This window comes from Rattus norvegicus, chromosome 3 (assembly GCF_036323735.1).
Source record: "Rattus norvegicus strain BN/NHsdMcwi chromosome 3, GRCr8, whole genome shotgun sequence".
NCBI lineage: Eukaryota > Metazoa > Chordata > Mammalia > Rodentia > Muridae > Rattus > Rattus norvegicus.
In genome coordinates, this window is record NC_086021.1 from 172,373,191 (window position 1) to 172,400,558 (window position 27,368).

At 49.1% G+C, this 27,368-nt stretch overlaps 1 protein-coding gene across 8 annotated transcripts in view; it reads left to right on the forward strand.

The window, feature by feature from the left end:
- Tox2 (TOX high mobility group box family member 2) overlaps window positions 1-27,045 on the forward strand; it is a 127,518-nt gene extending 100,473 nt beyond the window's left edge. For 4 of the 8 annotated variants that reach the window (XM_039105118.2, XM_017591794.3, XM_039105119.2 and 1 more), the window contains exons 4-9: window positions 15,097-15,336; window positions 18,371-18,598; window positions 22,222-22,302; window positions 23,049-23,441; window positions 24,217-24,344; window positions 25,772-27,045. In XM_039105118.2, the coding sequence (XP_038961046.1) occupies window positions 15,097-15,336; window positions 18,371-18,598; window positions 22,222-22,302; window positions 23,049-23,441; window positions 24,217-24,344; window positions 25,772-25,838 (1,137 nt within the window). In that variant the 3' untranslated portion in view covers window positions 25,839-27,045. Of the gene's footprint in view, window positions 1-15,096; window positions 15,337-18,370; window positions 18,599-22,221; window positions 22,303-23,048; window positions 23,442-24,216; window positions 24,345-25,571 lie in introns of all 8 variants that reach the window. The other 4 variants (XM_006235578.5, XM_063283868.1, NM_199392.2 and 1 more) reach the window with 3 other exon arrangements.
- The last annotated feature ends 323 nt before the right edge of the window (window positions 27,046-27,368 follow it).

Consider the following 27,368-nt stretch of genomic DNA (forward strand, 5'->3'; position numbering starts at 1 on the left):
TGTGTGTGTGTGTGTGTGTGTGTGTGTGTATGTATGTAAAAGGAGGCTAATTTTCAAACATTTTGGCCTCTTAAGCCTATGGATATTTCAGAGAGTGGAACGCACGTGGGAAAGGTGATGTGGGTGACTTAGGACTTTTTAATTGTGACATCCCATAGCAGTGATTCCAAGGATGACAGACTTCAAGGCTGACCCAGCCCAATCTATCAACTTCAAAGCATGCTGGGTACCTGTGAGGATGTCACCCAGCAAAAGTGTCCTCGTAGATGTGGTTAAGCAGAGGAGACCTTGGCTGGAGGGGGCTGTGGGCAGTCAGACCCTCCGGGGAAACGGACTCATCGAGGAGACACGACCTTTAAACCCCACTCGGCTTTGCACAAGCACCCACAAGAAAAGAGGTAGCCGCGGGATAGGGCAGCCATCAGCAGAGGCAGTTCCAGAGTGAGCTGTTAGAAGCCAGCATGCTCGGCAACAAGGAAACAGAGTATTAAGGTTCTGAAGTAGCCTTGGCCACATACCAGAGCATTCCCTACCAGGGCCACCCACTTTCTGTTTCCAAGAGAGGCTGTAGCTTGAGGTCAGAGCTAGAACCCCAGCCCTGGCCAGGGCAGGGCTCAGCTCACGAGAGTTTGTAGCAGGTCTTTGCTCTGATATGAGGAGCAGGAGGATAGACTGGGGATTACAGCTAAAGACACAGGCCTAGGAGCTACCCAGACCTTGATGTGACTCTTAGCACTAAGTGACCTTGAACAGTGACTGTCCATTCTATGCCTGCATTGCCACATCTGTAAAGTACAAGACAGAGCAGACTCGCCTTCTGGGACAGGGTGAGAATTCAGTATGAGGAGCAGGCTGCTGCCTGTCAAGCGGGGACTGCCAAGCGAGGTACCTCTGTTATTTTTATCAATGGTATTCAATTAATAGGGAGGTTGGCACTATATAGCCATGTGCTGAAGGCCTCCAGGTCTTCTTATTGGCACACAGCCCCAGACAGTCATTTGCCTGTCACCTGTAGCTGCCTTTCTGCTACAGCAGAAAGGTTACAACAAACAGATTCCTTCTGCCCTCCAAAGCCAAAATATGTAATATCTGACCATTCGCTGGGTCCTGGTACAAACCAATGTGATAACTGTTTGTGAAGCAACAGCCCTGGGCTGAACTTCATACTGTCATGTGTATCATGACAGAAGTCTCCCTCCTGGCTACTCTCCCTCACTTCCAGAGCCTTGTTCCAACTCACAACATGAGCGAGTTCATGGGAGAGGAAGAGGGGAAACTTCTGGATGGGATACTTATATGATTTGCTCTGTAGAACGTTACCTCATTTGGATTCACACAGCTCCCTGCCCCAAAGAGCAGGCTCAATGTCACCCTATCTCCCTGACAGAGCTGCTGGGGTCTATGTGGGCACAGAGGATCCCAGGCAACAGGCAGGTGGGGTTCTGACTTGCCTCTTTCCTAGTGGTGGGATTCTGAGATAGTTGTTGCCTGAGTACAGGCTCCACCACCCCAAGTTTCAGGGGCTTCAGAGTAAGTTGGGAGGAGAATGTGTGTCCATTAGAGAGTCATTCACAAGTTCCCAACATAGCCCCCTCTGTGCCTAGTTCCTGCACGTAGATGGCGCACATGTGCCCACACATGCGCAATGGGACAGCAAACATAGCAAGGGCTTGCTAGTATAATGCTACTGTGACCGATCTCTCTAGATAAAGGTGCTAATGTCCCATTGCTACCGGAGACCGTCAAGGAATTATAAAATAAAAATGCTGGCCAGTAGCTTCTAGCCCCATTTTGGTTTCCAATGTGGCTCTGAATCTAAGGAACTTCAGAACCCAATTGCACCCAGGAAACGGCTTGCGTGACAGAATTTAACAGAAAGGAGCGTCTGTAGTTTATGTGGGGGGAAAAAGGACAGCTCAATCCCTTGTTCTCCTCTGAGGAGAGGCAGGATGGGATTCAGTTCTGCGGATTGGCAGAAGCTGAGAAGAGGTGTGATTTCTCACTGTCGCTAGCAGGGGTGCTCCCAGCACCAAGCACACTCCCTGGAGACTGCAGCTGGGCATGTGTGAAAAGCTCTCTACAACCCTGAGATCTATTAAGTCTATGTTTGTGAGGCTGCCGCCTCCCTCCTGCTACTCTGCCTGGGCCTGCTGGAGAGGGTGCGGTGTGGCTACAGGCTGGCCATATGTTTGCATGCGGGAGCAGAAGGGGACCTCATGCTCTGGCTAGCATCTCTTCAGCAAGGTTGTGCCAGCCAGGCCCTCACCCTGATAAACATCTCCCCACAGTGAGCCACCAAGGGCCCAGAGCAGGATCTGGGAGAGGGGCAGCTGAGGGCTGGGGACTGGGCCATAAGTGGAGTTCTGGAAGGTCCATGACAGAGGAAAACTCTTATCCAGAGAGAAGCTCTCATGACTCCAGAGAGTTCTGCATCAGTCAAGCCACAGTGGGGTCCGCTGCTGGTCAGGTATAGGCATTGCTGGGGCAGTTCCTATATAGCCAGTGGCACCTCTCTAAATAAGGAGACAGGTGCCAGTGTCCTCAACACGAGAGACAAGGACATTGGCATGAGACAGGGGCTCAGGCCTGACCATACAAAGCCTCTGACACCAGGTAGTCTCCAGCAGCTGGCCTCTAATTGGGGCATCTTTTTCACTTTGGGGAGTTAGGACTGAGTTCATGAAGTGCCCTAGAAAGTCTAGGATGCTTGGTGGCCATGCTCATGTCTTACTGGTTTGTAGCTACATATTGTCCCTGTAGAAAGTCCCATGCCCCTGACCGACTGTGAGGACTTCAGGACTGTCTTCCCTAATGTTGAGCACTGAAACCATGCCAACTGAGAAGCCCTGAAAGGCCTGCCAGTGTTTGCAGAGGAAGCCATGGCAAAGCACAAGCGAGCTCTGGGGTGAGATGGACAGCTTCCCAGACATGCTGTTTGCTGTGCGCCACACACAGACTTTTGAGGAATGCCAGGGAAACCTCTGGATGGTTATGACAATCTCTAGGTTGGAACATAGTCGGTGGCAGGCAAGAGTATATATAGTAATCCGAGCCCATGCCAAGATGCTCCCCGAGAAATCATATCATGTGACAGACCTGATATAAGGGAGGTTTATTTGGGGGAGTAGAGGGGAGTAAGAACCTGGGGAAGAGGTGAGGCAGGCAGGAGCAGAGCCAGGAGGGCAGAGAAGGGAGACAGAGGAGGACAGCTAGGAACACTTGGGAACAGAGGAAGAGAGAGGGGGAGGAAGAGAGGGAGAGAGGGAGGAGAGAGAAGGGAGGACAGAGGGAGGGGGAGAGGGGGGAGAAAGAGAAAGGAGGAGGAAGTAGTAAGCAGTCTTTTTGTGCACTACTCTATGCCCCACCCACACCTGGCGGGAGGCAGTGGCGGCAGGCAATGGTGGCAGGCAATGGCGGCAGGCAATGGCGGCAGGCAATGGCGGCCGGCAATGGCGGCAGGCAATGGCGGCAGGCAATGGCGGCAGGCAATGGCGGCAGGCAATGGCGGCAGGCAATGGCGGCAGGCGATGACCTAAGCTGTTGCTGGGTCCCTGGGAGGAGCCTAGTGGCATCACATGTAAGCTAACGGGTTGCCTTCGGAGGACCCCACTGGGTCCTCCCAGTGGGATTCAGGGGGAGCCTTTCTAACAAACTGTCCACGTGACAGGAAGTTTCAGAATCCGGAGAGGGTGCTCAGGTAAGTAAGTGACACTTGCATTTAAAGACCAGATCAGACTCAGACTCTGAGACCAACACAGAAATGATAGATACACAAAGGCCAACGGCTCGAGGCAGGGGCTGGGGTGGGAGCGGGGGGGGGTGGGGTGGGGGTGAGGGAGTGTTCTTCTGAACTCCAAACTCAACATACCGGATGAGAAAGCTTAATGGTCTAGCAAGCGTTTTATTGGGGGAGAGGGGGGATGAGGGGGAGTTTCAGAAAAAATAAAAGCAACAAATAAATAGTGGTAGAAAGTGTCACTCATGTGAAGAAGCAGAAAATGCCCCGCTCAAAAGAATCTATGAAGTATCAGTGACATAAGAACGTTTATGCCATGGGTATAGATCATGGGTCATTTTTAATTTTCTAATCTCAAAGAACCTTTAAAGTTTAAAAAGTCATTATTGGGCTGGAGAGATGGCTCAGCGGTTAAGAGCACTGATTGCTCTTCCTGAGGTCCTGAGTTCAAACCCAGCAACCACATGGTGGCTCACAGCCATCTGTAATGAGATCTGATGCCCTCTTCTGGTGTGTCTGGAGACAGCTACAGTGTACTCATATATAATAAATAAATCTTTAAAAAAAAAAGTCATTATTGAGGCTGGGTGATGGCTCAGCTGGTGCACTATTTGCCTTGCAAGCACAAGGACCTTATTTCCAACCCCAGAGCCAATAGTTTAAAAAAAAGAAAGAAAGAAAAAGGCTAGAGTGTGGTAGTGACACGCACCTACAATCCCAGTGCAGGGGAGGCAGAGACGGGTGAATCTTGGCTAGCTTAGCCTCTCTATAAAAGATGGACAGCATCTGAGACGTGACCCCTAAAGTTGCCCCCCCCTCTCTCTCTATCCCCCACATGCACATATACATGCACGCACATGGATACATACACACATGCACATGCATGTACACCAAGCTGTTACTTACTGTCAGATTATCAGACAATTTAGATTTATCATGGAGAGCAGGAGGCAAATGAAAACTTGTTTGCATCTTCGTTTTGAGGCAGGGTCTCACTGTGTAGCCCTAGCTGGCTTGGAACTCTCGAGAAGACCAGACTGGCTTCAGACTCTGAGATCAACCTGCTTCTGCTTCCCAGGTGCTCAGGTTAAAGGTGTGTGCCACCATGCCTGGTGCACAGAACAGTTTTAAAACAACAGTAAAGGGTAGAAGGACCTGGCCTATAAATCCTGGGTGACTTGTGGGAAGGAGAGGCATGTGAGAGAGTTTGCACTCAACGTGCAAGAATGGCCAAGAGTGCTTTATGTATCCAGGGCCAGACAAGGGGTGTTTGGGAAGGAGGAGATAGAGGCTGATTCCGTCTGTGGCTTCCGTGGCTACAGAAATGATGAGGCCATGTGCTGTTTTGGTAAAATCAGGGCAAGATTTGGGGAGGAATGAGACTTGTTTATTTCCTATGGTCTTATGTGTTTCTGGGAAGGGGGTGCCAATCAGGTGGCTATGTGGAGTCTGGAGTTAGCCTGGAGATGGGGGTCCTGTCTTTGGCATCATCTCATGTGAAATCCCATGTGATCCAATTAAACCATGGAGATGCCAGCCACTCCTGCATCCCAGACTCCCCAGAACACGTCCCGCGTGAGTTGCGTATTCTGCTTTGACAAGCCTCTGTGATCACCCTTCTGTATCAGCTCTGCTTTTGACAAGATAAACGCTACCAGAGCCAGTTCAGCTCCCCCTCAACTCTCAGAAATCACCTCCACTCCGTTGCCTTCATTCTCCCACGCTTAGCACGTCAGAGCAATGCCACACGTTTACATGTGGAGTTAAGGGTCCAGGGCTGCCCGTGTCCTTCATCCACCCACACTGGGGAGTGAGGCACTCGCTCGTCATTCACTCTGACTTGAGAAGAATTCCTTTATCTGAATAAGCCATTTTCATTTTCCTCAGCCTGGTAAGCCCTTAAAATAGTTCCAGTGGTTCTGGAGTTTAAAATTCTGTTTCATCATTGCTGAACAATTTTCTAAAAGTAACACAACGACCCTCGTACAAGTATAACATGCAAACATATTAAAAACCACACTTAGCTGGTCATTAATGAGGAAGCCAGTAAGCTATGACACTCAGTTCAGAGGAGAATCTGAAAAAATAGACACACACCTAAAGCAGGGATGCTGGAATTAGTTAACTAAGACTAGAAAACTGGTTGATGTCATAGAGCAATTGAATTTGATGTTTAGAGTTATCTTTTCTATAGTACAGGACCCATTACATCTCTACCGGGAAATTTTATTTGTGTTTTGATGGATAAGAATCAGTTGTTGTCCACTTGACCCTCATCCACTGTTGGTATTACAGTTTGGATCTTAAAAATATCTTTCAAAGTCCCATTAACAGAAAAATGGATAGCCAAATGTGGCATGTTCATACAACGGAATATTATTCAGCCTTAAAAAGGGAAAGAAGGGGCTGCAGAGATGGCTCAGTGGTTAAGAGCACTGCTCTTCCAGAGGTCCTGAGTTCAAATACCAGCAACCACATGGTGGCTCACAACCATCTGTAATGAGATCTGATGCCCTCTTCTGGTGTGTCTGAAGACAGCTACAATGTACTTATATATGATAAATAAATAAATCTTTTAAAAAAAGGGGGGGCTACAATGTGCATAAATCTTGAGGTCATTATATTAAGTGTGATGAGACAGTCACAAAGGCAGACTTTTATGGTATGATTCCCTTTATCCCAGATACTTAGGTAGAGTAAAATCAACAGGGGATGGGGAAATGGTTCTGTTGGTAAGTTTCTGCTGCACAAGCTCGGGGACCTGAGTTCAAATCCCCAGTCACAAGCCGGTGTGTCTGTGAGTAGCAGAGACAGGCTAATCACCGAGGCTTGCTGCCAGTCCACCTAGCTCCAGATGCAGTGAGCAACACCATCTCAAAAAAATGTGTGGCAAGCAGTAGATCAGGATGCCCAATGCCCTCCTCTGGCCTTGAGACCCAAGCATCCCCACACACGTGTACCTACATCCTGAATACACAGAGACCACATACAAAGAACGGAGAATGGTGGTTTCCAGGGACTTGGTCGAGACAGGAATAGGAAGCTAATATTTAATAATTTAATATAGGCAGAGAGAGTAAAGATACTTCTGCAGATGAATGGTAGTGATGGAGGCATGGCGTGTATATATAACACTGAGATGTATACATAAAAATGGTTTTGCAGGAGGGGGTGGGGGCTTATAGACAGGAAACTGGGAAGAGGAATAACATTTGATATGTAAGTAAAGAAATATATCTAATAAAAATTTTAAAAAATGGTTTTGCATTTGTGCAGGGAGTTGGCTCAGATAATAAAGACACCTGTAAAGAAATCCTAGCAACCTGAGCTTGACCCCCAGCACCCACACAAAGGTTGAAAAAGAGAACTGACCTCACAAAACTGTCCTTTGATCTCCACATGCACACTATGGTATAGGCATATACATAGGAACAACAATAGGAAAATTGCTACGAGAAACATTTATTTATTTTACCACAATACAATCTTTAATGATTTCAGAAAGAATCAGTTGCAATAACTCCTTTCCCCTCAAAGCTGCAGAATTAGAATAGCCTCGTCAAATTCAGAAGGGAAATTCAGATTGAATCAGATAAACTCAGAGGTCCAGAGGACAGCGCACAGCAGAGCATGAGAGGGACGTTCATTTGTCTTTGGCAAAGTCTTTCACAATTTTTCCTGCCGTGTACGTGTCCTCGTGTGTGGGAGAGTGAGGAGTCCCAGGTTCCAGGAGGAGCGCACTGTGAGGTGCTCGGAATGGTGTGCTCTTTTACCAAGGATTGGATGCCGTGGTTTTGTCTCAGGTTTGGGTTTGTTTCTGAGAGAGCTTCTAGCCCAGGCTGAGGATGACCTTGAGCTTCTGATCCTCCTGTCACTGCCTCCTGAGTGCTGGGGTAACAGACAAGCACATGAAATCCAGTTTAGGAGGTGCTGGGGATCGAACCCAGGACATTGTGCCACGTCCCATCCTTTCTAAGAGTGGTACTTTGCTGCTGTCCACACCCACTAGTCCATACCCAGGTGGCCTAACTGACTTATGGATGGCGTTCTGCCTCACCAGCGATCAGACTTGAATGTTTCCCACATAAGACATTTACAACATCATCATCACCATCACCATCACCACCATCATCATCACCACCATCATCATCACCACCATCATCATCACCATCACCACCACCACCACTATCACCACCACCACCACCACCACCATCATCATCATCAATCATCATCAAGTTCCTTTAATTTATCAAATATCAGCAAGATAATAATTTACAAAGTCAGGGATATGGGGTTGAAAATTTCTGCTGTCAGGTAGCTGAGAAGAAAGATATAGCACGCCTTAACAAGAGACAACCAGTTTGCACTGGAGGAAACCATTCCAATATCTTGTTTAAAACCTGAAAGCTAGGCAGGCATGCTGGTGCACACCTATAATTCAGGAGGCTGAGGAGGGGGCAGAAGGAGTTCAAAGTCACCTGGACTGTACAGTAAGACCCTAAAAGAAAAACACAAACAAAAAAAATCCACAAAGAAGAAATGCCATGTGCGTACTGTAGGTAGAAAGGGGCAATGCTTAGAGACTTAAAACTTCGTCATACTTTAAGGAACTTAGCTTGCTAAGCCTACATTTCGGGTTTCTGATTAGTGTGCTAACGAGGATCCCAATGCATTGAGAATGGGGTTGTGGACCAGCATTCGCCCATTCACTCTTTGCATGATGTGCATCTGAAACCATGCGGGATGAGAACAAAACCATATGGAAACCATGACAACGGCAGGTAGAGCAGCGTGGAAAGGCAGCGACAGTCACTAGAGAAAAGATGCTTTCAAGAGTAAGGAGCAGCCTTCATGAAGACAGAGCATTCTGGGATGTCTAGGCACTGAACGATTTCACCAGGCGTACCTGAAGAAAACCCGTTCACGCCAGTGCTCTGGAGAACTGGCGGAGACACGGCAGGGAGGGAGGGCTTTGCCTCAGTTTTCTCAGTCTCACAGCTGATGTCAAAACTGTCCGTTCAATACACACAGTGAATATTATTTCAATTCGGTTTTTTTTTCCAGTGCTAGGAATCGAACCCAGGACCTCACGCATCCAGATCCAGCACTCTACCCTGAGCTATACGCTCAACCCCAGGCCCACATTATTTACACAAAAACTTTTGCAAAACGTGGTTCTGTCCTAAGAGAAGCCATGGCCTGTCCCAAACAAAATTCTAGGATTCATGTTCCCCGACCACAATAACAATAGGACACATTCCATTAAAACTCTCTTGCGAACAGCCTGAGAGTAGAAGAGAGTCCAGTCATCAGTTTTGAGAGACATGCCCAGAGCGTAGCTGAGATTTTCCTCAAGGAAAGCATCCCCCGTGGAGAGCAGAGCTGGTCAACCTCAGCTCACAGAAGTCTTTGTTTTAGGGGCAAGGATGGAAGGCAGCCTCCCACTTACTGAGGAGTTCAGCAGCTTCCTTTGCCAATATCTCCCGGAGACAGGGGCATGCTCCCAGTGGTGTAGACACCTTCAGAGTTCTCTCCTGGCGAAGTGGCTCCCGTCTGAACCCTTGACCTAGATCTGGATGGTTTTGTACCAAACAAGGCAAACATGCGATAAATTGCTTAATTTGAAAACGCTGCATCAAAAACAACCCGTGACACACAAAGTGACTTATGGGACAGGAGGTCCAGGTCCGGGAAGGATCGGGGAAGCTGCTGGATTGAATTTTTAACAGAAGAACTGCTTCTTCCGATGCCTTTCTGGCCCAAACAGGCACTGGACACACATGGTGCAGAGATATACACAAAGGTAGTGTACCCATACACACAAAGTTTTAAAAACCTTGAAATAATAACAGTAAGCATGGGGGGGTGGAGAGATGGCTCGGCAGATAAGAGCCCCCCCCCTTTTTTTTACATTTTATTTTTTTTTATTAACTTGAGTATTTCTTATATACATTTCAAGTGTTATTCCCTTTCCCGGTATCCGGGCAAACATCCCCCTCCCCCCTCCCCTTCCTTATGGGTGTTCCCCTCCCAACCCTCCCCCATTGCCGCCCTCCCCCCCCCAGTCTAGTTCACTGGGGGTTCAGTCTTAGCAGGACCCAGGGCTTCCCCTTCCACTGGTGCTCTTACTAGGATATTCATTGCTACCTATGAGGTCAGAGTCCAGGGTCAGTCCATGTATAGTCTTTAGGTAGTGGCTTAGTCCCTGGAAGCTCTGGTTGCTTGGCATTGTTGTACATATGGGGTCTCGAGCCCCTTCAAGCTCTTCCAGTTCTTTCTCTGATTCCTTCAACGGGGGTCCTATTCTCAGTTCAGTGGTTTGCTGCTGGCATTCGCCTCTGTATTTGCTATATTCTGGCTGTGTCTCTCAGGAGCGATCTACATACGGCTCCTGTCGGTCTGCACTTCTTTGCTTCATCAATCTTGTCTAATTGGGTGGCTGTATATGTATGGGCCACATGCGGGGCAGACTCTGAATGGGTGTTCCTTCAGTCTCTGTTTTAATCTTTGCCTCTCCCTTCCCTGCCAAGGGTATTCTTGTTCCCCTTTTAAAGAAGGAGTGAAGCATTCACATTTTGATCATCCGTCTTGAGTTTCATTTGTTCTAGGCATCTAGGGTAATTCAAGCATTTGGGCTAATAGCCACTTATCAATGAGTGCATACCATGTATGTCTTTCTGTGATTGGGTTACCTCACTCAGGATGATATTTTCCAGTTCCAACCATTTGCCTACGAATTTCATAGACTCGTTGTTTTTGATAGCTGAGTAATATTCCATTGTGTAGATGTACCACATTTTCTGTATCCATTCCTCTGTTGAAGGGCATCTGGGTTCTTTCCAGCTTCTGGCTATTATAAATAAGGCTGCAATGAACATAGTGGAGCACGTGTCTTTTTTATATGTTGGGGCATCTTTTGGGTATATGCCCAAGAGAGGTATAGCTGGATCCTCAGGCAGTTCAATGTCCAATTTTCTGAGGATCCTCCAGACTGATTTCCAGAATGGTTTTACCAGTCTGCAATCCCACCAACAATGGAGGAGTGTTCCTCTTTCTCCACATCCTCGCCAGCATCTGTTGTCCCCTGAGTTTTTGATCTTAGCCATTCTCACTGGTGTGAGGTGAAATCTCAGGGTTGTTTTGATTTGCATTTCCCTTATGACTAAAGATGTTGAACATTTCTTTAGGTGTTTCTCAGCCATTCGGCATTCCTCAGCTGTGAATTCTTTGTTTAGCTCTGAACCCCATTTTTAATAGGGTTATTTGTTTCCCTGCGGTCTAACTTCTTGAGTTCTTTGTATATTTTGGATATAAGGCCTCTATCTGTTGTAGGGTTGGTAAAGATCTTTTCCCAATCTGTTGGTTGCCGTTTTGTCCTAACCACAGTGTCCTTTGCCTTACAGAAGCTTTGCAGTTTTATGAGATCCCATTTGTCGATTCTTGATCTTAGAGCGTAAGCCATTGGTGTTTTGTTTAGGAAATTTTTTCCAGTGCCCATGTGTTCCAGATGCTTCCCTAGTTTTTCTTCTATTAGTTTGAGTGTGTCTGGTTTGATGTGGAGGTCCTTGATCCACTTGGACTTAAGCTTTGTACAGGGTGATAAGCATGGATCGATCTGCATTCTTCTACATGTTGACCTCCAGTTGAACCAGCACCATTTGCTGAAAATGCTATCTTTTTTCCATTTGATGGTTTTGAGCCCCCCCCCTTTAAGGGTTGACCTCTGACCTCCATAGGTAAACATATATGCACACCTACAGACCCACCATATGTTCATACGTACAAAGATGATTTTTTAAATATACTAAATGTTCTTTTTTTTGCTTTTTTTTAAACGATTTATTTACTTCATGTATTTGTGTGTTCTATAGCCGTCTTCAGACACACCAGAAGAGGGCATCGGATCCCATTACAGATGGTTGTGAGCCACCATGTGGTTGCAGGGTGGGAATTGAACTCAGGACCTCTGGAAGAGCAGTCAGTGCTCTTAACCTCTGAGCCATCTCTCCAGCCCACAAAGATGTTTTTAATCATGGTTTCGTTGTGGAAAACAAAGATTTAATATTTTCCCACCATCTTCCTCAGCGTTTAGTACATCTTTGTGGGTTTGTTTTATTTTTTTAAGAGTGTTTGATATTTTTTTGACTTGGTATTTGAGTTGCTGAAGTGTTTCATAAGAGGTTGTTCAGTGAATTTTGGCTTAGGGTCAGGACAGGATTTCCAACCGTGTCTGAAATGGCACTAAGCGTGCTTCTGCCAGTCTGAGGTATGAACTGATGCCAGGCAGAGTTTCAGCATCAACGATTATGGGACTCCAAATATGGATCAGCTCTGAGAAGTGTTAAAGATGCTCCCCATCCCGCATCCCAGAGTTCAGCCAAGATTTAATTCCTCGTGCCAACGTAAATAAGCACAGCCACTTTGAGAGTGTGTACGCACAGTTGCCCGCGTCTTAATGTGTACCGAAGACGTGTTTCCAAATAACTTCTCTCACCGTTTCTCGCAGTTTGATTCACCTGCCTGTTTTATCCTACTATCTACCCTGAGCCATGTTAAAGTTTCTCAGATGATGAAAAGGTCACGAGTTTTGAAAGCCATGGCTGGTCAAGCTCATGAGAGGTTAGAGAGCGGAAATGGAGAAGAGCATCTGAAGAATGTGACCAAGGCTAGTCAGGAAGCAGTCCCTACTGCATCGTGGTCACAGCCCGCCAAAGCGCATTTGGGAGGGCTTTGGAACAGGTAAAGATGTGATGATATTTGGGTTCCAAAGAAAGCCTTAACAAATTCTCAGAAGTACCAACGGCACACAGCATGGACGGACTTTCACCGTTTCTGTGACTAGAAATTCAAGACGAAGCAAAGAGACTCAAAATTAGCTGCTTCAAAATCACTGGAGTCCTCTTTAAAACTCTTTTGTCAAAGGAAAAAAGTCAAAGAGTGAAATACCTACGTACAAGAGAGATCAGGAACAAGGCTTACAGAATATCCTTGGGGGCTGCAGAGAGGACTCCACAGTTAAGCTGTGTTCAGCTCCCAGCTCTCACATGGTGGCTCGAGACCATCCACGACTCCAGTCCCAGAGAATCTGATGCCTTCTTCTGGCCTCTGAGGACACCGGGCACGCAAGTGGTGCACAGCCATGCATGCAGGCAAAATACCCATACACATAAAATAAGTCAAAAATCAAAATTCTTACAAGGTAAACATCTAGGAGAAACACCCGGGAAATTTTTAGCGTTGAAATATTATTTTTAATTGTAGGGGAGTGTGTGTGAAGGCACCCATGCATAGTGAGTGGCAGAGGTCAGAGGTCAGCAGCAGATCTCTCCTTTTCAGTTCTCATCATTTTTGTTTTGTCCATTTGTGGGGGCAGTGCACCTGTGTACACACGCACGCGCACGCACACACGTTTACATGTATGTATGTGGTCACTTATGTGTGAGTGTGCACGTGTTCATGTGAGGTCTGAATTTGATGGCAGGAGTTATCCTCCCTCCTTCCTGCTTTATTCCCCTTTATCCATTGAGGAAAGGTCTCTCAATCGAGCCCAGAGCTCACAGATGTGGTCATCTTGCCAGCCAGCTGGCTCTGAAGATTCCACCTCTCTCTTCAAGGCCGGAATTACAGCCGGCCACCACTCCTACCTGGCATTTACACGAACTCTTCACTCCTGGGCTTATCTCCCTAGTCCTGGCCCCGCTCTAGGTTTTTTAAGATAGAGTCTCTCTCTGACCCTCAACCTTGCAGTTCTAGTCAAGATCCCAGGACTCAACTCTCTCCATTTTCTCCTTCCCTGAAACCCTCCCCTGACCTCCTGCCTCCCAGCCCCAATGCCAGGATACAAGGGGAGGATGAGCACCTAGGTGCCCCTTTTACATGCATGCTAGGGATCTGAACAGTGGTCCTACTAAGTGCCCCTTTTACATGCATGCTAGGGATCTGAACAGTGGTCCTACTAAGTGCCCCTTTTACATGCATGCTAGAGATCTGAACAGTGGTCCTACTAGGTGCCCCTTTTACATGCATGCTAGGGATCTGAACAGTGGTCCTAATGCTCACACAACATGAGCTCTACCCAGTGAGTCAGTTCTCCGGCCCCTAAACATTATTAATCATAAAACAAGGGAAATAAGTGAATTCTGAAATATAATTCAAAATTGAGGGAGAATCAACAATAATCTTTACAAGCAGGAGGAGGGGTTAATGAAGATGGAATTTGATATTAAATTGTAGAGAGCAGAGAAGCGATCGATTTGAGGGCTCGTTTGTTTGTGACAGAATCTCACCAGTTGCTTAGGCTGTTCTGGGATTACGAGCACGGGCTGCCATGTCTAGCGAGAGCTGACTCTTCTAAAGAGAAGTCTTAAAACCCTTTAAAGTAAAAAGTCTATTTGATGCTTAATGAAGAAAAGGCTGAGGCCATGCAGGCCTTTACCATTGGAAATCAGACAGAGCAAGTAATAAATGCTAAGGGAATAAAAATAATTCTAAGAATGTTCACAGAGGCCTCAATGAAACGTGCATTTATACTGTGTTTGGGTCACAAGTTCACACTGTTCTAATTCCGTGTGAGAATGCTCCCGTGTGGAAAACGGTTAGTTTTCTTGTATCCAAAAATAACCACAGGGGCGGGGGGTGGCGAAGAGGAACAAAGTCAGTAACAAAGTAACTGATGTATAGGGGAAGTCTGCTAAATGCCAGCAAGAGATTGGTTCATTCATTGCATGGAATAGATGACGTAAGACTTACTTTATGCTTAGGTAGATTTGGTCCTTAATCGTGGAAGGAGTTTTATTTCACAGACTATGGATGAAGAAATTGAGGCCCAGAGAGGTCAAACATGACCAGAGTCGGGCACCTGGCAAGGGACAGGGCAAGGATTCAAAAGTGTTCTCCCTGCACCTGTGTTCTTTGCTGCTCATTGTTGCACAGTAAACAAGGCCGAGGGGTTTGGGGATTTAGCTCAGTGGTAGAGCGCTTGCCTAGGAAGCGCAAGGCCCTGGGTTCGGTCCCCAGCTCCGAAAAAAAAAAAAAACAAGGCCGAGCTGTGTTCACCGTGGAGTCTGCACCATGAGATGATCCATTCACAGCTCCACCAAGCTCCTGTACAGGCGGCATGCGGACCACCCACCGCCCAGGGCAGAGGCCAATGGAACAGCAAACTGCCAAGGGGCCCTAGGAGCTTTGCAGGTTTAAGTCAGGGGAGACTAGAAATTCCCCTATGGGGGTCCTGGTAGGAGGCACAGCCCAGCATGGAAATGACCACTTGCCACCTCTCACCCAGATGTCCCTTCCTGAGAGGCAGGTGTGACGTTTGTCAAGGCAGAGCCTTCTAACACAATCATCTTGTCCTCTCTCAGATCCAGGAAATGGTCCACTCGGAGGTAGCTGCCTATGACTCAGGCCGGCCAGGGCCCCTGCTGGGCCGCCCTGCGATGCTGGCCAGCCACATGAGTGCCCTCAGTCAATCCCAGCTCATCTCCCAGATGGGCCTCCGGAGTGGCATTGCCCACAGCTCCCCATCACCCCCAGGGAGCAAGTCAGCAACCCCGTCTCCATCCAGCTCCACCCAGGAGGAGGAGTCAGATGCCCATTTCAAGGTGCGTGATGTGGGAGAGTGTGGCTTCCAGGTGCCTCCCTGGTGAAGAAGGGGCTGAGGCAAGTCACGGCCATCATTTAGTCGTGGCTGGATACCATGTTGATCTCTGGTCAGAGGGATGGCCCCTGAGCTCTTGGGACATCAGGCTGTGGCTGATCAATCTACTGAAGACCCCCCCCCCACTCCTTCATGCATGATAGAGCCCTGAAGAGGGACAGGGTTCTGTGTGCTTCTCATCCTTGGCCCCCAGCATAGACCAAGTGGGGGTAACTGCCCTTCCCCTCTCCCTCACTTCTTCTTTCCTCCCTCCTTCTCTTCCTCTCCCCTATGTTGCCTACCTTTGTTTCTACATATTCTGGAGACTTAACCTAAGTCCTTGCTTGTGCTAGGCAAGTGCTCTATTGCCAACTACGCCTGCATCCACAGGGATGGTCTCTGATTTCCTTTTTAGTTAACAAACACCTCTAAGGTCTGGAGATACCTCTGAATTGGCAGGGTGTTCTCCTAGCATACGCCAAGCTCTAGGTTCAATCCCACACCACATAGCTAGATGTGGTAATGCACACCTGCAGTCTCAACACCTAGGAAGCAGGAGCAAGGGGTCAGAAGTTAAAAGACATCACTAACTCTAGGGGTATTTTTAGCTACTTAGCTTGGGCTATGTAAGATCCTGCCTCACCCCCCCCCCATTCCTAGAATTTGTATATAACCCACAGACCAGACACTTTTATAATATTCATTCGTCTAGTCTCTGTAACACTCCTACATGGCACCATCTCCATTTGACAGATAGGGAAACTGAGGCATGGAGGAGTTAATTACCATATCAGTGCCCCACGTACAGAACACATACCAAGGTGGCTGCAGTGAAGCTTTGTGGTGCAGTCTTGACCACTGCCGCGCCATATCCGACAGTCTCTACTCTACCAACTAAACCTTCTGCCTTCAGAACAGGGGATGGTAGGGTGCTTGCTAGGCAAGTGAGAGGGCCTGAGTCTTAGCACTGGGGAGGCAAAGGCAGCAGGATCTCTGTGGCTTACTAGTCAGCCAGCCTAGCTGACTGGGAGCCTTCAGGCCTAAGAAAGAAAGAAAGAGAGAAAGAAAGAAAGAAAGGGAGGAAGGAAGGAAGGAAGGAAGGAAGGAAGGAAGGAAGGAAGGAAGGAAGGAAGGGAGGGAGGGAGGGTGGGATGGCTGGAGAGTTGGCTTAGTGGTTAGAGCACTGACTGCTCTTCCAGAGGTCCTGAGTTCAAATCCCAGCAACCACATGGAGGCTCAAAACCACATAATGGGATCCGATGCCCTCTTCTGGTGTGTCTGAAGATAGCTACAGTGTACTTATATATAAATAAAAATAAATAAATCTTTTTTTTTCTTTTTTTCGGAGCTGGGGACCGAACCCAGGGCCTTGTGCTTGCTAGGCAAGCACTCTACCACTGAGCTAAATCCCCAACCCCATAAATCTTTTTTTAAAAAAGAAAGGAAGGAAAGAGAAAAAGAGTAGACAGTACCCTAGCAGTTATACTTGCAATGAACTGCTGTCTTCCACACCGTGCATGCACTCTCTCACACACGTGCATGCACACTGATCTATTTTCAGTCTTTACCTTGCCATGTCCTCACCAAGGACTGATGGGATGAAAGCCAGGATAATCCCCCAGGGTCACTTGGAACACAGCCAGCATTGCCACAGGCCCTGCCAGTTTCCCTGCCTCTCAGACATGATGTCTGAGTTTGTCTACTAGTCCAGGACCTGCCATCAGTTGGCCATGCTGCCTTCTCACAGAAGCACAGACTTCCCCCGTGGGATCCAGACCCTGGTTCAAAGGTGTCAGTACCTGGTTAGCCTAAGAGCCCCACAGACAATGTCTGGGCTCTGTGAGAAGCATCCCAACTACTACACACCCTGGAAACCCTAAGCCAAGTGTGTCTGAGAGCACAGATGGAGAGTTTGTTCAGGTAGGTCCTCTGACAAGATGGCAGCCATGTTACCCTTGTCCCTTCCCAGCATCAGAGCGTCCCAAGGGTAGAGCCATGGTCTAGAGTCTGAGCTGAAGTGCAGTGAAGGTGGCCTTCTCTTTGTAATCAGAGACATTAGTTGGATATTGTTTATGATCATGATAGGGAAGAAAAACCATGGAGTTAGACCCTGGAAACAGGCCACCAGCGGCTGGACCTTCTTATTCTTGCAAAAGGTTCATCCTGTGCACATAAGACCACTTCATTGTCTCAGAGCATGGACCCTTGATTTTTCATTTTCATTTTGTAAAACAGGGCCTTAATCTCTCAATCCTCCTGCCTCAGCTTCCCAAGTACAGTAATTGCTGGCATGCACCACGATGCCTGCCTTTGGGCCTCTGTTGGCTTTATTATTCATTGTTGATCAAGAGACTTTGAAAGTCTGAGACAGATGTTAACGTGCTAGAAAAACAGAAAAAAGATTTAAGGGTACTGCTTTCATTGCTGTTCAGGGTACTGGCTGGCCTCACTGGCAAGTTAGTGTTCTTAGCTCAGTGGTCTTCAGAGACTGTCAAAAATCTCTGAATGGACATACATGTGGGTCCTCCCTAAAGAGTTAAACATACACCTCAGGCTGCCACCCAGTGTGCATGAGCATCTGTCTGTCTGTCCGTCCATCTGTCTGTCCCTGTATACCTCTGGGTCCCTCTGACTCTGAGATCTGAGTCTCTGTGTTGTTCTTTGTGTCTGTCTCCTTCTATCTCTCCATCTATGTGCCTGCATCTATTTCCTTCAACATGTGTATACGCATGCACCTGTCTGTCTGTTGTCTGTGTTCATGTGTTCACACACATCTGTCTGTGTGTGTCTGTTGCCACCCTCCTCCAAGTGCATGACAGTGTGATCCAAGCTGCCTAGGTATGAACCCCTGGTGGGTCAGCCCTGTCGCTGCTTGAGAGAGAACAGGGCTGGTCTGAGGTAGCCACTGAGGAAGCCTAGTTGGGCCCAAGGTTAGCTAGGCTCACATTAGCCAGGAGGCACTTGGTTTCTGTGGTTTACTGGCTCCTTTCATCTGGCAGATTTCAGGAGAGAAGAGACCCTCAACAGACCCAGGCAAAAAGGCCAAAAATCCAAAGAAGAAGAAGAAGAAGGATCCCAATGAGCCACAGAAGCCAGTGTCGGCCTACGCTCTCTTCTTCAGAGACACTCAGGCTGCCATCAAGGGGCAGAACCCCAGTGCCACCTTTGGGGATGTTTCCAAAATTGTGGCCTCCATGTGGGACAGCCTGGGAGAAGAGCAGAAACAGGTGAGCCTTGGTCCTCTTCTGAATTTTCCCTGACTTTGGGCCCTGGAACTAAGGGTGTAATGTCAGACTCAGCCTCTGGGACTAGAGGCTTCTGCAGGGAGCTCTCTGCTTTGTTTGCTTGTCTGTAAACTAGGAGACAGAGTTCCTTCCATCCATGATGACTTCCAGTACTGCCTTCACTGGGCCCCTGCTTTTCCATCCATAAAGCAGGGAGCATCTCCATCCACACTCAGCGGGCCTGTCAACTCTGACCTTTCTGGCCGTGTGACCTCTGAAGGCCTCCAGGTGGCAGGGAGCAGAGCTAGCTCATGCAGTGGGAAATACATTACCAGCTACTCACCCCAGACTGACCACGTGGAGACCTTGCTTCCCTGTCTACTGACTGCCATGCTTAGAGCATGCCTAGACTAAGCACCATGAAGATCCCTCTCTCTATCTCCTCATTTCATCCTTACAACACTCCAGAGGGTCACCATCTATCTTAGTCAGGGTTTCTATTCCAGCACAAAACATCATGACCAAGAAGCAAGTTGGGGAGGAAAGGGTTTATTCAGCTTACACTTCCACACTGCTGTTCATCACCAAAGGAAGTCAGGACTGGAACTCACACAGGACAGGAACTTGGAGGCAGGAGCTGATGCAGAGGCCATGGAGGGTGCTGCTTACTAAATTGCTTCCCCTGGCTTGCTCAGCTTGCTTTCTTATAGAACCCAGGACCACCAGCCCAGGGATGGCACCACCCACCATGGACCCTCCCACCCTTGATCACTAACTGAGAAAATGCCTTACAGCTGGATCTCATGGAGGCATTTCCTCAAGGGAGGTTCCTTTCTCTGTGATAACTCCAGCATGTGTCAAGTTGACATAACCACAAAACCAGCCAGTACAGCATCCATTGCCTCTTTGGATAGGAAGAGAGGGAGGCAACAAGAGGCTAAGTAACTCACTAAGGTACCCTCTGTAAGAGTAGCATCAGGATTTGTTCAGACCTGTGGAACTGGGAAAGTCCACTGGGATGCTGGGATAAGAGCTAGAAGCCCAATAAGCAGATGGGTAAATGTGGGTCATGGGGATGCATGGGGGTGTCTTAGTTAGGGTTTTATTTCTGTGAATAGACACCATGACCAAGGCAACTCTTATGAAGGCAAACATTTAATTGGGGCTGGCTTACAGTTTTAGTGGTTCAGTCATCATGGTGGGAAGCATGGCAGTGTGCAGACAGACATGGTGCAGGAGGAGCTGAGAGTTCTACCTCATGATCGGAAGACATTCAGGAAGAGACTGGATTTTTTTCATACTGTAGCTTGAGCATTTAAGACCTCAAAGCCCTGATGTTGATGTGATACACTTTCTCTAACAAGGCCACACCTCCTCCAATAAGGCCACACCTCCTAATAGTACCACTCCCTGTGGTGCAAGCATTCAAATGCATGAGTCTCTGGGAGCCAAACCTATTCAAACTATGAGAGGGGGCAAAAGGAGAGGAAAGGACACAGCTCTGGAATGGGCTCCTTTAAGTCTCCATGGTGAGACCTAAGGCTGAGCTCCGCAGGAGCAGAGCCTTGTGCTGGAGGCTACCTGCAGACTAAGTTCTGAAGGGAGTGACAAGCACTTGATAGTGGGACTTCAGGGGAACCGAACACTGATGGTGAGGCCTCACACAGTGTGACAGAGCTAGAGAGGTGGACAGGGGCCAAGCAGGCTTTTGAGGACAGGAGTGAAGTGCTCACCATGCCAGCAGAGGGAACCACTGAAGTTTTGCACAGAGGGCGCCAGTTCAGTTGCAGGCAGGGAGGGAAAGAGGGTAACATGGCAGGTCCAAACCTGACAGGAGAAACCAGAGACTGGGAACAGGCAGATTGGAACGTGGGGATTCTGACTTTGTGTGGGGAGTGGAGATGCTGTCCACGGGTGTGGGCAGCACAGAACAGTAACCAGCTGGGACCAGAGACACGGATCGTGGATGTGAGTGAGGTGCATTCTTTACCCTAGCTGGGTAGAGATTTGGTGGACCCGTCTAGGGCAGGTGGTTTAAGAGATAGTCTAAGACCTGCTAGAAAAAAGTGGAACACGGGACAGCAGAAGGCAGAAGACGCTGTCAGAGAATTCCCACTGTGGGTGATAGGAACTCTGGAGCCAACACAGACCTTGTCTTTGACAACCCATCTGAGCTACACGGGTGCTGGATGACTTCTAGCTTTGTTAGCCATTGGTTGGGAGCTGTTCCAGGGGAGAATGATCCTCCCAAATTTCTGGTCTTAGTCCTGTGACAGATCAGGATCTTAGTCTCCGTCTGGGACTTTGCCGTTGGTCTTGGATGGTGTGTGTGCTTCTGCTGCAGTGGGAAGAGCTGGGGACACTGCCAGCTTCCACTCTGAGACCTTTGTCATTTTCTCGTGCTGTGGCTTGTGCTGGGCTCACCATGGTGGTTCATCTGCTGCCCTTGATGAGAGCTGTCTATGCTTCTGCTATCAGCTGCAACACAAGGGCAACTCTTCGAGATGGTGGATGTCTGGGTCTTGAGTGTCTCATGATCCCACAGGCTAGCCCCGTATCTTAGTCACCTCGTATCTTAGTCACTGTTTTGTTGCTGTGAAAAGGCACCGTGACCAAGGCAACTCCTACAAAGAAAAATATTTGAGTGCTTGCTTACAGTTTCAGAGGCTTAGTCTGTTATCATCATGGCAGAGAGCATGGGGGCAGGCAGGCAGGCAGACAGGCAGGGTGCTGGAGAAGGAACTGAGAGCTACATCCTGATCTGCAAGTGGGGAGGGAGGAGAGACAGAGAAGGGGGAGGGGCAAGGGGATAGGGAGGGAGAGGGAAAGGAGGACAGAGAGAGACAGATAGATACAGAGGCAAAGAGAAACAGAGAGACAGAGACAAGGAGAGACAGACAGAGAAATAGAGACAGAGAGAGGCAAAAAGACAGAGAGACAGAGACAGCTATCTTGGGCCTGGCATGGGCTTTGGAAACCTCAAAGTGACACACTCTTTCTACCAAAGCCACACTCATTCCACCATGGCCACACCTTTCAATCCTTCTCAAACAGTGTCACTCCCTGGCGACTATGCATTCAAGTATATGAGCCTATGGAAGCCATTCTTATTCAACCCACCACCCCAGGCTAGTTCCCAGAGCAGCCAAGGAGCCATTCCAGAGTCTAAGCACTTTTCAAGTCTCCCACATCAATTTAGTCTCATGCAACTGGCCAAATGGTCTCAAGGCTGAGCCCCAAGTCATTGTGGTAGAATTCTATTTCTAAGGCACTCACAGAGGGACCATGAAACACACTAGGGCCATTCCTGTGGTCACCAAATCTAGGTCTAATGCTAAGAGGAGCAATCGCAGTAGGTATGAGTAGGAGTGGGGTTCATGTCAGAATACAAATGGGGCTTCTGGGTGACTCGTAACACCATGCTGAGGAACTAGAGTGTGACCTGTCCTCTATACTCCCCATGCGAGACTCAAAAGAGAGGGGGCCAGTGGGCGACTGATCCAGCCTCTGACCCCACCACCTTCATCCATGCACGGCTCCAGAACCCCTGCTTGTCATCCCAGCCTCTGCGCTGAGGCTCCTCTGTGACATTTTCTCCAGAGTTGCCCATGTCTCGGATCTTTCAGGCGTATAAGAGGAAGACCGAAGCTGCCAAGAAGGAGTACCTGAAAGCCTTGGCGGCCTACAGAGCTAGCCTCGTGTCCAAGGTAACACAATCCCCGGGCAAGGCCCCGATGAGAGTGAGCCACTGGAGGGATAGGGTGAAGGCCGGGACTACTAGGAACAATGGGTACCACAGACCTCAGAGGCGACCAGTGGTACCTGTGGGTCAAACACCTTGGGAGCGCCTCCAGTGCGGCAGGCTTTATGTGTAGTTCATTTTTTTACTTCCTTTCCAGCAGGAAGGGCTAGCACGCAGGGGCCTCAGCAGTGGGTGTGGGATTGGCCATTTGAGTGGCTGTTATAGGATCAGACCCAGCTTTGCTGTCTTAACTCCTGACCACGCCCACTGCCTCTCTCTGTTCACACCAGAAGCACAGAGGCAAGGTCTGTGGTCCAAAAGGAGGCAGAGTATTTTCCTGGAGGTTGCCACAGGGAAATAACACCCCGGTGGGGCTGTAAAGGGTGCTTACAATGTGGAGGGAACTGTCTGGGAGGGTGGGAGCGAGCACCCATAACAGAGCACGACTCTTTGCCGGCGTTGGTCTTGATGCCAGGGTGAGAACAGTGACATGGGTACAATGGAACGGAGCCCACGTGAGGGTAATGGTGGGGTGGGTGCAGAGTGGCAACTGTCTGAAGTTCCCTGCATAGTTACAGCGCATTAGTTTACATCCTGTCCCTTAACGTGACATTGAACCACCCAGAGGCCTCACAGGCTGCAGACCCAATGATTGGAGAGTCCTGGTTCTAACTTATCCCTGGTTTGTCCCCGGCTTCCATCTTCCTCCAGAGCCCCCCGGACCAAGGCGAGGCCAAGAACGCTCAGGCAAACCCACCAGCCAAAATGCTTCCACCCAAGCAGCCCATGTACGCCATGCCCGGCCTGGCTTCCTTCCTGACGCCCTCCGACCTGCAGGCTTTCCGCAGCGCAGCCTCTCCTGCCAGCCTCGCCAGAACGCTGGGCTCCAAGGCCCTGCTGCCAGGCCTCAGCACCTCCCCACCACCACCCTCCTTCCCTCTCAGCCCCTCCTTGCACCAGCAGCTGCCACTGCCACCCCACGCGCAGGGTACCCTCCTCAGCCCGCCTCTCAGCATGTCCCCAGCCCCGCAGCCTCCTGTCCTGCCTGCCCCCATGGCACTCCAGGTGCAGCTGGCGATGAGCCCCTCGCCTCCAGGGCCACAGGTAAGCAGGACCAAGCGACAGCTTCCTGTGACTCTCACCAAAAGGGAAGGCAGCTGGGGAGCTCATATAAGGGCCAGGTCACTCATCAACTGTGCAACCTCAGCCATGGCACTGTACCTCTCCGAGACTCAGTTTTCAGTCCTCTGAAATGGGTCTAAAACACCTACCTGGAGAGACACTGGCTCTCTCATGAAGTTGACTAGTTGCCAGCTAAGCCTTTTTCCAGAACCTTCTCTTAGCCTCGTACTTAAACTTCTCAGCCCAAGGCACTGACACTACAGCGACCTCTGCCAGATTTCCTAATTCCTATCAATCTCCAAAGGCCTAGCCTCCAGGGATAGTTCCACAAATGGTTCTAAGGCATGCATGCAACCCTGTGACTCCGTTTTACAGATTGGGAAACTGAGGCCCAGTAAAAGAAAGAACCCAAAGACGAAGTCACCCCCTGACTCAGCTAAAACAGGGGTCGAATTTTCGTTTTCAGTCTTTATTTTTTTTCCCCTTTGTCATGCTAGGGGTGGACCCCAGAGGCTCACACATGCTGTGCTAGGCAGATACCCCATCACTGAGCCACACAGTCAGCTCAGATTGAATCACCCCAAAGATGCTCTACCAGGGAGAAGCAGGAGGAGGCAGAGTGGCCATTCTGTGTGGGCCTAGGAAATGTCTCTGAAGTGTAGGCACCCTCAGACACACAACGACCCGACCCGTGCCAGCTGCCAGAGAGGCCTCCCCTCCTCTCCCCTCTGCTCACCACCCCCTCCTTCCCCTGTAGGACTTTCCACACATCTCTGACTTCCCCAGTGGCTCTGGCTCCCGCTCACCTGGCCCATCCAACCCTTCCAGCAGCGGGGACTGGGATGGGAGTTACCCCAGTGGGGAGCGCGGCCTCGGCACCTGCAGGTCAGTCCTCCCCAGACCCCCTTCGCTGTCCATTCCCGATAAGGGGTAGGAGTGGCCAGGAGGACAGGGAGACCCTGGGGGTGGGAGGTGGGATGTGGAATAGTCACTGTCAGCCATCCTGTGGATACTTAAGAGTACAAGGAACAACACAGAGCAAAGCAAGTCCCTGGGGGTGGGAGGGTGCGGCCAAGAGGCCATTTGGGAAACTGAGGCTGGCCTTGGTTCGGGCCTTTTCTCCTATAGAGAGTGGGGCGTGAGTATGTAGCATGTGGTATCCACCTCCATCACCGGGCAGTGTCCCCCATCCCTGGCCACCAGCCTTTCAGCATGGGCTCCTCACTTTGCCCAGCCTGCTAGCCTAGCACTGCACACGCCCTGCTCTTGCTTCTACCTCGTACCTTCTAGGGCAAGCCTCTGTAGGTGCACAGACTCGGGTAGGCAGTGGTTCCCTTCAGAACCAAGCAGGCACAGGCTGTCCTCCAATCCTTCCCCTTCCCAAGAGTCAGGGGCCCAGGAGGAATAGGTATGTTATATGTGAACGTCCTAAGGCCCTTCTTCCCCCAGTGAGGACGTTTGATCCACAAGAACCTATTCTAGTTTTTCTTAAAACTATGAACTAGTTTTTCCTGTTAAAGGTGTAGTCTTCCTTCCTATGTAGCCCAGGCTAGCTTTGAACCCATGATCCTCCTGCCTCATCCTCCTGCAGGTAGGTGTCACCATAGCTGGCTAGCCCTGTGGCTGTATTCTAAAGACAGAAGGGTGGCTGTAATTGTTTAACATGTACAAATGATGATGCTGTGATTAAAAGCAGAGAGGGTGGGGGTTCTGGGATGGATCTCACTTGGGAGAGTGCTTGCCTAGAATGCTTGAAGCCCTGGGTTTGACTCCCCAGCACCACCTAAACCTGGTATGGTGATACATACCTAGAATCCCAGGACCTGGGCTGGAGGGTGGGATGTAAGCAGGAGAATCAGAAGTTCTAGGTCATCCTCAACTACACTGAAAGTTCAAGGCCAGCCCGAGATACATACATTTCTGTCCCCAAAATAACACAAAAGACATTATGCAAATTTAAAAACTAGATGGTCCCTAGTGGAAAGCCAAGATGGGTGTTTGTTTCGGCTTAATGGGACTCCCACCTTCAACTTTAGAAGAGAGCTAATTAGAGCGAGGGACACAGGACCAGGGTGGGCTCCAGTAGCTGACAGCCCCTACTCTCTCCTGCAGCCTGCTCCCCAGGGATAAATCGCTCTACCTCACCTAATCCCGCCTCCCCTCCCTCCCTGAGGCTCTCCGGAGGGCACTGCTCCGAGCAGGAAGGGCTGACCACAGGAAAGAGGCCATGGCAGCAGGCAGGGTGACCGGCCAGCGAGAGCAGTGACACACCTATGCCCCAGGGCTGAGTCTCTCCCTCGACCTCCCACCAGACTCTGCAGAAGCAGCCCACCGCCCACCACCAGCCCAAAGAACCTGCAGGAACCTTCTGCCCGCTGACCTGCTTGCTCCAGGGTAGCTGTGGATCCCGCTCCTTGGCCTGCACACAGTCCCCTGCGTCTGGACTTCCGGCCCCAGCCCAAGCTCACCAGGCTGCCCCCTTCGAGGTTGCTTAGCAACAGACACCCACCCCTGATGCTGGGCCAGCCACAGGTGTGCTCTCAGTGTACACAAAGATGCTGAAACTCATGCTGTGGGTTCCGTGTAAGTAGTTCACTGTTTTAGAACTGTGCTGAAGACATCTGTAAGATTATTCTGTGGGGAGAAGGAAACTTTCCTTTAAGGTTAAAAAAACTTTTATAATACCTTTGGCCCATTGTTTTTTTAAGTTTTATCTTAAGGGAGACATGTGCACAAGCAACTGTCAAACTGATTCTAATCTGCACACAGAGAGAGAATGGGAACTTTTAAGCCACACCGAGGGGCATTCCTCCTCCTCCTCCTCCTCCTCCTCCTCCTCCTCCTCCTCCTCCTCCTCCTCTTCCTCCTCCTCCTCCTCCTCTTCCTCCTCCTCTTCCTCTTCTTCTTCTTCTTCTCCTTCTTCTTCCTCTTCCCCTTCTTCCTTTTCCTTTTCCCCATCTTTCTCTTCTCTTCCCCTTCTTCCTTTTCCTTTCCCCATCTTTCTCTTCCTCTTCTTCCTCTCTTTCCTCTTCTTCCTCCTCCTCCTCTTCCTCCTCTTCTTCCTCTTCCCCTTCTTCCTTTTCCTTTTCCCCATCTTTCTCTTCCTCTTCTTCCTCTTTCCTCTTCTTCCTCTTCCTCATCTTTCTCTCCTTCTTCCTCTTTTCCTTCTTCCTTTTTCTTTTCCCAATCTTCCTCTCCTTCCTCTCCTTCCTCTTCTTCCTTTTCTTCCTCTTCTTCCTCTTCCCCTTCTTTCACTTCCTCTTTCCCATCTTCCTCTTCTTCCCTTTATCTTTTCCCTCTTCTTCTTCCTCTTCCTGCTCTTCTTTCTCTTTTTCGTTTCTGTTTTACTCATATATCCACCTATTTAAAATTGTCAGTGATGATTTTGGTTATCTATTTATGAAGAAAAATTGAGAACAGCATTGTGGTTTCTCCTTAACATGTGTGTGGTTCGGGGTTTGGGTTTGGTTTAGGCTTTGGTTCTTGTTGTTCGCAGCTGTCTCCTGGCCCCTACAATGTCTGTCCTGGTGCCCCAGTGCTTCGCTAAGACCTCTTTGTAATAAAACTTCTGAAAAGTGGCAAGCAACCTGTGTCTCCCTGCACTTCCTCACCCAGGCCTGATTACCCATTTCCAATGCCAGATAAGGAAATAACAAATAAAGGACGTGGTATACCATTGTCCCTGGTGACATAGATACAAAAACTTGCCATAAAGTTTTTCAAATAGAATTCAAGAACATATTATGTGTTATCAAACTCCATGACCAAGTTGGTTTCATTCCATGGCTGTAAGATTGGCCCTGCATAGAAGCCAGGCCTGGACTCCTGAAGGGACATGGGGCGGTGGCTTCACCAGGTTAGCCTATCTCCTGAGGGGAGACTCAGAGCAAAGTCCTGCCAGTCACTTCA